The 14,696-nt window shown below is 43.6% G+C and overlaps 1 protein-coding gene across 1 annotated transcript; it reads left to right on the forward strand.

Annotated features, from left to right (window-relative positions):
* The first annotated feature begins 5,084 nt into the window (after positions 1 to 5,084).
* Positions 5,085 to 6,710, forward strand: LOC139544496 (chemerin-like receptor 1). The gene is made up of 2 exons (XM_071351649.1): positions 5,085 to 5,202; positions 5,353 to 6,710. The coding sequence occupies exon 2, from the start codon at positions 5,394 to 5,396 to the stop codon at positions 6,411 to 6,413; it is 1,020 nt and encodes a 339-aa protein (XP_071207750.1). The 5' UTR covers positions 5,085 to 5,202; positions 5,353 to 5,393; the 3' UTR covers positions 6,414 to 6,710.
* Positions 6,711 to 14,696: the final 7,986 nt, after the last annotated feature.

The following is a 14,696-nucleotide window of genomic DNA, read 5'->3' on the forward strand; positions in this document are numbered from 1 at the left end:
GCAACTGGATCCTGGAATTCCTGATGGGCCGCCCCCAGGTGGGGAGGGTAGGCAACAACACATCAGCCACATTGACCCTCAACACGGGGGCCGCTCTGGGGTGCGTGCTTAGTCTCCTCCTGTACTCCCTGTTCACCCACAACTGTGTGGCCACGCACGACTCCAACACCATCATTAAGTTTACCAACAACACAACGGTGGTAGGCCTGATCACAAAAGACGAGGAGAGCCTATAGGGAGGAAGTCAGAGACTTGGCAGTGTTGTGCCAGGACAACAACCTCTCCCTAAACGTGAGCAAGACAAATGAGCTGATCATGGACTACAGGAAAAGGAGGGCTGAGCACATCCTAATTCACATCGACGGGACTATAATGGCTATAAGTTCCTTGGTGTCCACATCATGGACCTATCATGGTCCAAACACACCAATGCAGTCGCAAGGAGGGCACGACAATGCCTACTCCCCCTGAGGAGGCTTAAAAGATGCCTACCACATGTATGGGTGGGTCCACAGATCCTCAAAACGTTTTACAGCTAAACCATCGAGTAGGTGTCCAAACTTTTGACTGGTACTGTATACATGGTCACTTTACCTCTACCTACATGTACAGTACCAGCCAAAAGTTTGGACACACCTACTCATTCAAGGGTTTTTCTTTATTTTTACTATTTTCTACATTGTAGAATAATAGAAGACATCATCTTTTCCAACAGTCTTGAAGGAGTGCTCACATGTGCTGAGCACTTGTTGGCTGCTTTTCCTTCACTCTGCGGTCCAAGTCATCCCAAACTATTTCAATTGGGTTGAGGTCGGGTGATTGTCCATTGCTCATGTTTCTTGTCCCAAGCAAGTCTCTTCTTATTATTGGTGTCCTTTAGTGTTTGGGCTATTTATTTGGGCTACAATTTCTGAGGTTGGTAACTCTGATGAACTTATCCTCTAGAAGAGGTAACTCTGGGTCTTCCTTTCCTGTGGCGGTTCTTATGAGAGACAGTTTCATCATAGCGCTTGATGGTTTTTGTGACTGCACTTGAAGAAACATTCAAAGTTCTTGAAATTTGCCAGATTGACTGACCTTCATGTCTTAAAGTAATGATGGACTGTCATTTCTCTTTGCTTATTTGAGCTGTTCTTGGTATAATATGGACTTGATCTTTTACCAAATAGGGCTATCTTTTTGGTATACCACCCCTACATTTTCACAACACAACTGATTGGCTCAAACGCATTAAGAAGGAAAGAAATTCCACAAATGTACTTTTAACAAGCCACACCTGTTAATTGAAAAGCATTCCAGGTGATTACCTCATGAAGCTGGTTGAGAGAATGCCAATAGTGTGCAGATTTGTCAGCAAGGTGGCTACTTTGAAGAATCTCAAATATACAATTTATTTTGATTTGTTTAACACTTTTTTGGTTACTACATGATTCCATATGTGTTATTTCATAGTTTGTCTTCACTATTATTCTACAATGTAGAAAATAGTAAAAATAAAGAAAAACCCTGGAATGAGTAGGTGTGTCCAAACTTTTGACTTGTTATGTACATATTAACTTAATTACCTCGACTACCTTGTACCCCTGCATATTGACCCGGTACCGGTACCCCTTGTATATAGCGTGGTTATTGTTATTTTTAATGTGTTGCTATTTTTTTCTTTACTTTCTTCAGCAAATTCTTCTTACTTACTTTTTTAAAACTCTGCATTGTTGGTTAAAAGGGCTCGTAAGTAAGCATTTCACAGTAAGGTCTACACCTGTTGTATTCGGAGCACATGACAAATAACATTTGATTTGTATGTAAGGAATATGTATTTTCTCACTTACATGACAAGAGTGTGCATGGTCGTTGTGAAGAGAGGTATCCTTGACCTTTCCTCTCAGCAATCTAAAAAAACATACAAATCAAACCAACCGTTCAGATTTATTTCATTTCCTAAGTTTAACACAAGAAGGCGATATTGCTCAACTTTTAACTATAGCTCCCCAGCTGTCTGAAAATAGAGTGATAGAAATGGTGCTCTCCGTGGTGCTGAACACGCCAAGCTTGTGATGCAGAGCATGTGAGCTGAGTTGAGTGATTGGAAATCCAGCTACAATGACATACTTAGTTATCTACCCACCTCATTCCTTTATTTAAGCACCTAGTAAGTACATCATCATGCTTTTGGGATACGTGTCTTTTCAGATTCCACAATGATTGTTTAGTTGCCGCACTCCCTCTTTTGCGCTTGGTCCTCATCTTTGTAAGTCACCTTGAGTTAACACCTGTGAGTTTTATCAGCTTCTTTATGAAAATATTTTGCGAACTTCATGACAGTAGCTAACGCAAGGGGCTACAGTCGTGGCCAAAAGTTTTGAGAATGACACATATTCATTTTCACAAAGTTTGCTGCTTCACTGTCTTTAGATATTTTTGTCAGATGTTACTATGGAATACTGAAGTATAACTACACACATTTCATAAGTGTCAAAGGCTTTTATTGACAATTACATGAAGTTGATGCAAAGAGTCAATATTTGCAGTGTTAACCCTTCTTTTTCAAGACTTCTGCAATCCGCTCTGGCATGCTGTCAATTAACCTCTGGTCCACATCCTGACTGATGGCAGCCCATTCTTGCATAATCAATGCTTGGAGTTTGTCAGAATTTGTGGGGTTTTGTTTGTCCGCCTGCCTCTTGAGGATTGACCACAAGTTCTCAATGGGATTAAGGTCTGGGGAGTTAAAAATATCGATGTTTTGTTCCCCGAGCAACTTAGTTATGACTTTTGCATTATGGCAAGGTGCTCCATCATGCTGGAAAAGGCATTGTTTGTCACCAAACTGTTCCAGGATGGTTGGGAGAAGTTGCTCTCGGAGGATGTGTTGGTACCATTCTTTATTCATGGCTGTGTTCTTAGGCAAAATTGTGAGTGAGCCCACTCCCTTGGCTGAGAAGCAACCCCACACATGAATGGTCGCAGGATGCCTTACTGTTGGCTTGACACTGGACTGATGGTAGCGCTCACCTTGTCTTCTCCGGACAAGCTTTTTTCCGGATGCCCCAAACAATCGGAAAGGGGATTCATCAGAGAACATGACTTTATCCCAGTCCTCAGCAGTCCAATCCTTGTACCTTTTGCAGAATATCAGTCTGTCCCTGCTGTTTTTCCTGGAGAGAAGTGGCTTCTTTGCTGCCCTTCTTGACACCAGGCCATCCTCCAAAAGTCTTCTTCTCACTGTGCGTGCAGATGCACTCACACCTGCCTGCTGCCATTCCTGAGCAAGCTCTGTACTGGTGGTGCCCCGATCCCGCAGCTGAATCAACTTTAGGAGACGGTCCTGGCGCTTGCTGGACTTTCTTGGGCGCCCTGAAGCCTTCTTCACAACAATTGAACCGCTCTCCTTGAAGTTCTTGATGATCCGATAAATGGTTGATTTAGGTGCAATCTTACTGGCAGCAATATCCTTGCCTGTGAAACCCTTTTTGTGCAAAGCAATGAGGATGGCACGTGTTTCCTTGCAGGTAACCATTGTTGACAGAGGAAGAACAATGATTCCAAGCACCACCCTCCTTTTGAAACTTCCAGTCTGTTATTCGAACTCAACCAGCATGACAGAGTGATCTCCAGCCTTGTCCTCATCAACACTCACACCTGTGTTAACGAGAGAATCACTGACATGATGTCAGCTGGTCCTTTTGTAGCAGGGCTGAAATGCAGTGGAAATGTTTTGGGGGGATACAGTTCATTTGCATGGCAAAGAGGGACTTTGCAATTAATTGCAATTCATCTGATCACTCTTCATAACATTCTGGAATATATGCAAACTGCCATCATACAAACTGAGGCAGCAGACTTTTTGAAAATGAATATTTGTGACATTCTCAAAACTTTTGGCCACGACTGTATAGCCGAACACAAGATTACTACAAATGCGTGCTGAGGCGGGCATGCCCTGAGCTCGTGAAGTGATCGCTTCTTGGAACGCTACTGAAGCGAAATTGGAGCGGGGGAGCAGGCCGACGCTCCAGCCTTTGGGCAGCAGCGCCTCTTCAACCTCAGGAGGCTGAAGAAATTCGGCTTGTCACCAAAAGCACTCACAAACTTCTACAGATGCACAATCGAGAGCATCCTGTCGGGCTGTATCACCGCCTGGTACGGCAACTGCTCCGCCCACAACCGTAAGGCTCTCCAGAGGGTAGTGAGGTCTGCAGAACGCACCACCGGGGGCAAACTACCTGCCCTCCAGGACACCTACACCACCCGATGTCACAGGAAGGCCATAAAGATCATCAAGGACAACAACCACCCAAGCCACTGCCTGTTCACCCCGCTATCATCCAGAAGGCGAGGTCAGTACAGGTGCATCAAAGCAGGGACCGAGAGACTGAAAAACAGCTTCTATCTCAAGGCCATCAGACTGTTAAACAGCCACCACTAACATTTAGCGGCCGCTGCCAACATACTGACTCAACTCCAGCCACTTTAAAAATGGGAATTGATGGAAATTATGTAAAAATTTACCACTAGCCACTTTAAACAATGCCACTTAATATAATGTTTACATACCCTACATTACCCATCTCATATGTATATACTGTACTCTATATCATCTACTGCATCTTGCCATCTTTATGTAATACATGTACCACTAGCCACTTTAAACTATGCCACTTTATGTTTACATACCCTACAGTACCCATCTCATATGTATATACCGTACTCTATACCATCTACTGCATCTTGCCATGCCGTTCTGTACCACCACTCATTCATATATCTTTATGTACATATTCTTTATCCCTTTACACTTGTGTGTGTGTATAAGGTAGTAGTTGTGGAATTGTTAGGTTAGATTACTTGTTGGTTATTACTGCATTGTCGGAACTAGAAGCACAAGCATTTCGCTACACTCGCATTAACATCTGCTAACCATGTGTATGTGACTAATAAAATTTGATTTGATTTGATTTGAATCTCGATCCACGCTCCAGTCAAATTGGGCACGCTCTGCTCCTCGCTCTGCTCCGCTCCGCTCACATACTCTGGTGTGATGTGGAACTACAAACTCGGAAACCAACAAGGTTCCTCATTCATTTAAGTTGTGACTTAAAATGAAAGAAGAAGTGAGCCATTGCTCCAGAGGCAGGGGTATTTAAACTCAGAGAACACTCTCAGTAGGCTGTGATAGCTGCTGTCATTTCACACTGACACAAGGTGAGTCTTTTACTTCACACCTTTTTATGTCATAGTGCTCAGTTCTGAAGTTTGACAAAAGGCACATAATGAGAAGTTATTTGAGCACATGACTAGCTGTAATTGTATGCTTTCAACGTGTTGACTGATCATTTGTGCGTATACCAACAGGACGTTTTAGGAGTCTTTGACTAGAAAAGTCTTACAGTAACATGGAGGATTTTGACTATAAAGAATATGAAGAAGATTATACTGCTGACAATGAAACATATGAAAACACCTCTGTGATTGGCTCAGTGACTTTCAACCATCCCAGGTCCTTTTCAGTGGAAACTGTAATCAATATCCTTATATCACTACTGGGGCTCAGTGGAAATGCTATAGTAATTTGGATCTCCGGCTTCAAGATGAGGACATCGGTCAACACCACTTGGTACCTCAGTCTGGCCATCTCAGACTTTCTGTTCTGTGTCTGTCTGCCCTTTAACATTGTATACATGGTCACCTCACACTGGCCCTTTGGGCTGGTCATGTGTAAGCTGACCTCCTCCACTATGTTCCTCAACATGTTCAGCAGCGTCTTCCTGCTGGTTCTGATCAGTGTTGACCGCTGCATGTCAATCACTTTTCCTGTCTGGGCTCAGAACAACCGGACCGTGCCCAGAGCATCCGGAGTGGTCGTCCTCGTGTGGGCCCTCTCTGCTGCCCTGACTGTACCCTCACTAGTCCACCGCCAGATCAAAACACACGGGGCTGATACACTGTGCTATACTGATTATCAGTCTGGGCACAAGGCAGTGGCTCTGAGTCGATTTGTCTGTGGCTTTGTGATTCCTCTTTTGATTATAGTCTTCTGCTACTCAGTTATCTTTGTACAGCTTAGGAGTCGCCCCATGAAATCCACTAAACCTGTCAAGGTAATGACTGTCCTCATTGTGTCCTTCTTCGTTTGCTGGGTGCCCTATCACACCTTTGTCCTGTTGGAGTTGAACTTGGGGAACCACAGCCTTGAGATGCTCTACACTTGGCTGAAGTTGGGCAGCACAATGGCTGCAGCAAACAGTTTCCTTAACCCCATACTGTATGTGTTAATGGGTCATGACTTTCGGCAAACCCTAAAGAGGTCTGTTCTGTGGAAGATAGAAAATGCAATGGCAGAAGATGGGCGTACAGGTGGACGTAACCTCTCAAAGTCTGGGTCTTTTGAGAGTAAAGCTTTCACACACGTCTGAGGTTTAAGATTGTGTCATTTTATTGAGGTTGTTTGTAACGATGGTGCCTTTTTGCACTGCTTCTATAGATGTTATATGATTTGTAATGTATTAATTCAAAGTGTTACTGTGTAAATATGAGTTTCAATGGATATCAAAAGGCGTGTCTGATTAAAATCTGTTACATTAGTTCTATACAATTAGTTGTCAAAGTTTTCATGTTTTCTTAAAGTATCTACTGAACAAAAATATAAACACAACGTGTAAAGTGTTGGACCCATGTTTCATGAGCTGAAATAAAATATCCCAGAAATGTTCCATACGCATAAAAAGCTTATTTCTCTCAAATGTTGTGCACAAATTTGTTTACAACCATGTTAGTAAGCATTTCTCCTTTGCTAAGATAATCCATCCACCTGAAAGGTGTGGCATATCAAGAAGCTGATGATACAGTATGATCATTACACAGGTACACCTTGTGCTGGGGACAATAAAAGGCCACTTTAAAATGTTTAGTTTTGTCACATAACACCATGCCACAGATTCCTTACATTTAGAGGGAGCGTGCAATTGACATGCTGACTACAGGAATGTCCACCAGAGCTGTTGCCAGAAAATGTCATGTTCATTTCTCTACCATAAGCTGCCTCCAACATTGTTTTAGAGAATTTTTCCAGTATGTCCAACCGGCCTCAAAACCGCAGACCACGTGTAACCACGCCAGCCTATGACCTCCACATCCGGCTTCTTCACCTGCGGGGAGACCAGCCACTCGGCCAGCTGATGAAACTGAGGAGTATTTCTGTCTGTAATAAAGCCCTTTTGTGGGGATAAACTAATTCTGAATGGCTCCCCAGTGGCTGGATCTATGCCCTTCCAGGCCCACCCTTGGCTGTGCCCCTGCCCAGTCATGTGAAATCAATAGATTATGGAGGGCCTCATTTATTTATTTCAATTGACCTATTTCCTTATATGAACTGTAACTCAGTAAAATCATTGAAATTGTTGCATGTTGCGTTTATAGCTATGTTCAGTATCTTTGGGTAACAAAAGAAAAGAACCATTCCACGATTAAGCAACTGTGCTACAACACGTAATAGTTCACGAACTGGGGTTGTGCAATGACTGAAAATAATGTCATGATTCGTAGGAAAAGGTTGAGGTTAAAAACGTTTAAATAGATTTATCTTAGGCATCCTTTTCACCTTTTCCTCTCCACGAAGCGAGGGGGTTAAATCCATGAATCGCCTCCCTGCCACTCATTGGTCTTTATGCAGATAGTTCTGCCAATGCAACAATAATCTCTCTCTCATTTGAAACATGTTAAAGGGGACCTTTCACTATTTTACAACTTAAAGTTACAGTCACAAAATGGACAGTGGGCCATTGACTCAACTGGTGTGGTGGGGTGTTCATAGGTCAATTTAATAAGCCTGCTCGTTGAGTTTTTACCTTTGTAGTAGAGGGGACCATCAAAGTAGTAGCTGCCAGTGTAGAATCCTGTGGCCAATTCTATCAGGTGACGTGCCTAGGTGTTTCCTGTTCCTGGGAAGCTGGCTAATGCCATCAGCTTTTTTTGACAGGCAGAGCAGGAAACACCTGTCCATGCAGCAGCTGTTTGAACAGGAACAGACTAGCTTTGGTCCTGGATTACGAGATTAGCTAAAGTGTAATATTCGACCAGTGTAAAGCAGAAGTAGAAATCAGCACAGAGATGATGACCTAACTACATATTGAAACATGGGGCATCTGCAGAACAACAAAACAAATACCTAAGAGGAAGTCAGTACCCTGTTCCCACCCATGATGGAGTGCATGGGGGCTTTTGGGGAAATGAAAGTCCCTAAATAAACGTCACAAGTCACTCACCACCACTCAGCAGGCAAGCTTGCATAATAATGGCGTGATGTTGTGCAAAGTGAAAATGACAGCTTGGGACTGATGTTGAATAAATAAAATAAAAAAATTGTACAACCCTACTGGAATGCTCACCCTTGATTCGAGTCTTACACTATGAAGTAGTCCTGAGTGCCACAGTGCTCCAGCTCTTCTCCAGGGAAGCTCTGCAGACACATCTCTTCATCCTCCTGCTCATGCAGGGGGAACAGGAGTGTAGGGTAACCACAAAGGCACCACTGACTCCCAAGAACAGGCAGAGACAACACCTAGGGGAGGATACAAACTTCAGGTTCAACTGAGTGACAAGATTTGATGTAGATAATGAAGACACTATGGTGAGGTTTTCCGTTAACTGAATTCATTTTCCATTTAAAATATAATGAAGATAGAGGTTTCCTGACCTGATCAGTGCAGAAATCCCCAAATTCAGGATGTCAGCCCTGATGGGGAAAGCCTCTGTTACGTTCACTGGCTTCTTGAAGCCCACTTTAAAAATGTCTCTATTCCATCTGTGTAGAGAGAGAATGGGTTAGCTAGTGGATTAACATTATCAAGAATATGTACAGAAAAATAAACAATTCACTGTGTCCAACAGTGTCTGGAGCTGGTTCTAAGAAGACGATGGAGAGCCGATCGGGTCCTCTACAGATGATGCTCTGGTCCCCCTTGAGGTCCATGTTACAGTTAGTCTCTGAGGCGTTAGGGGCCTGGACCTTAAGGCCACAATAACACTCAGCTCCAAATTCCAGCCCTGCATTCATGTAGCCTCTGATGCAGAGGACACCAGCATGAATTACTTTTACCCCTGGGTATACTGACAAGAAAGCTTAAAAAAGACATAGAAATCACATAGAGGCCATCAATACAAGTAGGGAACAATTGAATAATTGTTACTTAGTGATGAGGTAGTAGTAGTAGAGCACAACCCTATGGAAAATGTGAATGTATTAGTTGTATTATTGAGTGAGTGAGTGGGTGAGTGAGTGAGTGAGTGAGTGAGTGAGTGAGTGAGTGAGTGAGTGAGTGAGTGAGTGAGTGAGTGAGTGAGTGAGTAGGTGAGTGACTGAGTGAGTGACTGAGCACGTGGGATTTCTGTTGATTTCTCCCTCCTTACCACTGGAAAGACAGTGACCTACTGTACCTACCAGCACAGTTGTTCTGACATTGGAGGACTGCCATTTTCTTGTCATCAAAGAAAGACACCCCTCTAAGGGTCCTCTTCTGTGAATTGTCAATGTAGCATCCAGGAGGTTGGACAGCAGGAGATCATCTAAAAAACAAATACTTGTCAACACAAAAACTGAGGTTGTGTATTTCCCCTAGGATAACCCGTCCTTCTCCTTTGGTCTGACACTCACCAAGGTACACTACATAACCAAAATATATTTGGACACCTGCTCGTCGAACATCTCATTCCAACATCATGGGCATGAATATGGAGTTGGTCCCCCCTTTGCTGCTGTAACAGAAGGCTGCTCTTCTACGAAAAACTCCCTAGAAAGGCAGAGGGAACCTAGGAAGAAACCTAGAGAGAAACCAGGCTCTAAGGGTTGACCAGTCCTCTTCTGGCTGTGCCTGGTGGAGATTATAAAAGTACATGGGCATTATCTCACCTCACTTGCTCACATTGTATATAGACTTATTTTTTCTTATTTTTTTTTCACTGTATTATTGACTATATGTTTGTTTTACTCCATGTGTAACTATGTGTTGTTGTATGTGTCGAACTGCTTTGCTTTATCTTGGCCAGGTCGCAATTGTAAATGAGAACGTGTTCTCAATTTGCCTACCTGGTTAAATAAAGGTTAAATTAAGGCCATATCGTTCTTCAAGATATCGTTCAAACGTTCATAGATGACCAGCAGGGTCAAAGACTAATCACGGTGCGTATAGATGGTCAGCACCTCAGGAATAAATGTCAGTTGGCTTTTCATAGCCAAGCATTAAGAGGTCGAGACAGCAGGTGCGGGAGAGAGAGAGAGCTGTCTCTGATCAACTCTCTCGTTATCTTTCTCAGAACAATCTTCTTGTTTCTAACCAGACAGGCTGGTGGGTCACTCAACCGAGACTGCTCTTCTCTGTGTCACGGAGACTCTCCGCACTGCCAAAGCTGACTCTCTCTCCTCTGTTCTCATCCTCCTAGATCTATCTGCTGCCTTCGACACCGTGAACCATCAGATCCTCCTCTCCACCCCCTCAGGGCTGGGCGTCACAGGCTCTGTACACTCTCAGGCCGCTCCTACCAGGTGACGTGGAGAGGATCTGTGTCTGCACCACATACTCTCACTATTGGTGTCCCCCAGGGCTTCATTCTAGGCCCTCTCCTCTTCTCTCTATGCACCACGTCACTGGCTCTGTCATATCCTCACATGGTCTCTCTTATCATTGCTATGCAGATGACACTCAACTACTTTTATCCTTCCCACCTTCTGACACACAGGTGGCGACACACATCTCTGCGTGCATGGCAGATATCTCAGCTTAGATGTCGGCCCACCCCCCCCCAAGCTCAACCTCGACAAGACAGAGCTGCTGTTCCTCCCGGGGAAGGCCTGCCCGCTCAAAGACCTCTCCATCGTGGTTGACAACTCCACAGTGTCGCCCTCCCAGAGTGCAAAGAACCTTGGCATGACCTTGGACAACACCCTGTTGTTCTCTGCAAACATCAAAACAGTGACTCGCTCCTGCAGGTTCATGCTCTACAACATACGTTGTGTACGACCCTACCTCACACAGGAAGTGGCGCATGTCCTAATCCAGGCACTTGTCATCTCCCGTCTGGGCTAATGCAACTCGCTGTTGGCTGGGCTCCCTGCTTGTTCCAACAAACCCCTGCAACTTATCCAGAAGGCTGTAGCTCGCCTGGTTTTCAACCTTCCCAAGTTCTCCCATGCCACCCCGCTCCTCCGCACACTCCACTGGCTTCCAGTTGAAGCTCGCATCCACTACAATACCATGGTGCTTGCCAGCAAGAGGAACTGCCCCTCGCTACCTTCCGGCTATGATCAAACCCTACACCCCAACCCGAGCACTCCTTTAAGCCACCTTTGGTCTCTTGGCCATCTCACCCCTACGGGAAGGCAGCTCCCGTTCCGGCCAGTACTAGCTCTTCTCTGTCCTGGCACCCCAATGATGGAACCAGCTTCCCCCTGAAGCTAGGACAGAAGAGTCCCTGCCCATCTTCCGAAAGCACCTGAAACCCTACATCTTCAAAGAGAATGTTAAATAATCCCCCTCCTTACCTTTTTTTTATTTCACCTTTATTTAACCAGATAGGCCAGTTGAGAACAAGTTCTCATTTACAACTGCGACCTGGCAAAGATAATGCAAAGCAGTGCAACAAAAACAACAACACAGAGTTACACATAAACAAACGTACAGTCAATAACACAAAAGAAGTGAAAAATTGAAAAATCTATGTACAGTGTGTGCAAATGTAGAAGAATAGGGAGGTAGGCAATAAATAGGCTATAGAGGCAAAGATAATTACAATTTAGCATTAATACTGGAGTGATAGATGTGCAAGTAGAGATACTGGGGTGCAAAAGAGCAAAAAGATAAATAACAATATGGAGATGAGGTAGTTGGGTGTGCTATTTACAGATTGGCTGTGTACAGGTACAGTGATCGGTAAACTGCTCCGACAGCTGATGCTTAAAGTTAGAGAGGGAGATATAAGACTCCAGCTCCAGAGATTTTTGCAATTCGTTCCAGTCATTGGCAGCAGAGAACTGGAAGGAAAGGCGGCCAAAGTAAGTGTTGGCTTTGGGGATGACCAGTGCAATATACCTGCTGGAGCGCGTGCTACCGGTGGGTGTTGCTATGGTGACCAGTGAGCTGAGATAAGGCGGAGCTTAACCTAGCAAAGACTTATAGATGACCTGGAGCCAGTGGGTTTGGCGACGTATATGTAGTGAGGGCCAGCCAACGAGAGCATACAGGTCGCAGTGGTGGGTGGTATATGGGGCTTTGGATAAAACGGATGGCACTGTGATAGATTACATCCAGTTTGCTGAGTAGAGTGTTGGCTATCTCAAACCCCCCCCCAAAAAAAGAAGAATACAATAATAAACACTTGCACCCTTTCTGGCTCTGACTTAACTGATAACTACTTTATTGAGGAAACGTGTACTTACTATGCCTGTGATATGTGGTTGTCAAATCAAATCACCGAATACAACATGTGTAGACCTTACTGTGAAACGCTTACTTACAAGCCCTTAACCAACAATGCAGTTTTAAGAAAAATACCTTAAAAAAGTAAGAAAAAAAGTAACATAATTAATGAGCAGCAGTAAAATAACAACAGTGAGGCTATATAAAGGGGGTACCAGTACAGTATATACATTTGAAGTCGGAAGTTTACATACACCTTAGCCAAATACATTTACACTCAGTTTTTCACAATTCCTGACATTTAATCCGAGTAAAAATTCCCAGTCTTAGGTCAGTTAGGATCACCACTCTTAGGGATCGCGAACCGCTAGCGAGACACTTTTCGACAACATCCGGTGAAATTGGAGCGCACCAAATTCAAATTACAAAATGTCAAAATAATAGGAGAGAGAATGATTTATTTCAGCTTTTATTTCTTTCATCACATTCCCAGTGGGTCAGAAGTTTACATACACTCAATTAGTATTTGGTAGCATTGCCTTTAAATTGTTTAACTTGGGTCAAACGTTTCGGGTAGCCTTCCACAAACTTCCCACAATAAGTTGGGTGAATTTTGGCCCATTCCTTCTGACAGAGCTGGTGTAACTGAGTCAGGTTTGTAGACCTTCTTGCTCACACACGCCTTTTCAGATCTGCCCACACATTTTCTATGGGATTGAGGTCAGAGCTTTGTGATGGCCACTCCAGTACCTTGACTTTGTTGTGGCAAAATGGCATAAGGACAACTTTGTAAGTATGCTTGGGGTCATTGTCCATTTGGAAGACCCATTTGCGACCAAGCTTTAACTTCCTGACTGATGTCTTGAGATGTTGCTTCAATATATCCACATAATTTTCCTTCCTCCTGATGCCATCTATTTTGTGAAGTGCACCAGTCCCTCCTGCAGCAAAGCACCCCCACAACATGATGCTGCCACCCCCATGCTTCACGGTTGGGATGGTGTTCTTCGACTTGCAAGCGTCCCCCTTTGTCCTCCAAACATAACGATGGTCATTATGGCCAAACAATTCTATTTTTGTTTCATCAGACCAGAGGACATTTCTCCAAAAAGTACTATCTTTGTCCCCATGTGCAGTTGCAAACGGTAGTCTGGCTTTTTTAATGCCAGTTTTGGAGTAGTGGCTTCTTCCTTGCTGAGCGGCCTTTCAGATTATGTCGATATAGGACTTGTTTTACTGTGGTTTTAGATACTTTTGTACCTGTTTCATCCAGCATCTTCACAAGGTCCTTTGCTGTTGTTCTGGGATTGATTTTCACTTTTCACACCAAAGTACATTCATCTCTAGGAGACAGAACGCGTCTCCTTCCTGAGCAGTATGACGGCTGCGTGGTCCCACTGTGTTTATACTTGCGTACTATTGTTTGTACAGATGAACGTGGTACCTTCAGGCATTTGGAAATTGCTTTTAAGGATGAACCAGACTTGTGGCGGTCTACAATTTTTTTCTGAGGTCTTGGCTGATTTCTTTTGATTTTCCCATACAATCAATAAAAGCATTGTTGTAAAATAACGTTTTTTTTCTTCTTACGATTCATCAATTTCTAGTTCAGATTTGGCTGCTAAGACTTTTGTCATATTTCTTTGAGAAAATGCCTCACCCAGTTCATCATCAATCCATGGAGATGGACGAGCCCCAACAGTACTCTTTCTTACTGGGGCATGATGGTCCATTACCTCAGTGAGCAAATCAATAAAACATTCTGTTGCGTGATTTAAATCATCCTCTAGATAAGTCAGCTCCCAGGGTACAGCAGCCAAATCATTTTGAAATAGCTCATGATTAAATGTTTTAAAATGTATCTTGACCACAATCCTTGGGGGTTTCTTTGGAACCTTGGTGTTCATGGTTATGGTCACAATCTTATGATCTGTCCAGCCCACTGGCATTGATCTGGCTTTTAAGCATTGCAATGGTATATTACAGAAGATCAGATCAATGCATGTGTCTGAATGATGACCCAACTTAGTTGATGATCTAGTAGTATCATTAACCATTTGTTTCAAACCACAGTTCTCGGCATATCTCATCAATTTAGTTCTATTCGAATTATTAGGATCCTTCCAATTTATATTAAAATCACCCAAGATAAATACATCTCTGTGGCCTGGTCAAACCCAGTGCATAAGTATCCAGATAGGACACCTTAGAGCTAGGAGGTCTATACACACATCCTACCAAACTTATGTTAACTACTTCAGTTGGCTGCTTTGACCAAAACGTGAATGT

The sequence above is a fragment of the Salvelinus alpinus genome, chromosome 18 (assembly GCF_045679555.1).
Source record: "Salvelinus alpinus chromosome 18, SLU_Salpinus.1, whole genome shotgun sequence".
Classification (NCBI taxonomy): Eukaryota; Metazoa; Chordata; class Actinopteri; order Salmoniformes; family Salmonidae; genus Salvelinus; species Salvelinus alpinus.

Coding starts and splice junctions, on each gene's coding strand:
- LOC139544496 (XM_071351649.1), top strand. CDS start 5,394: ATGGAGGATTTTGACTATAAAGAATATGAAGAAGATTATACTGCTGAC.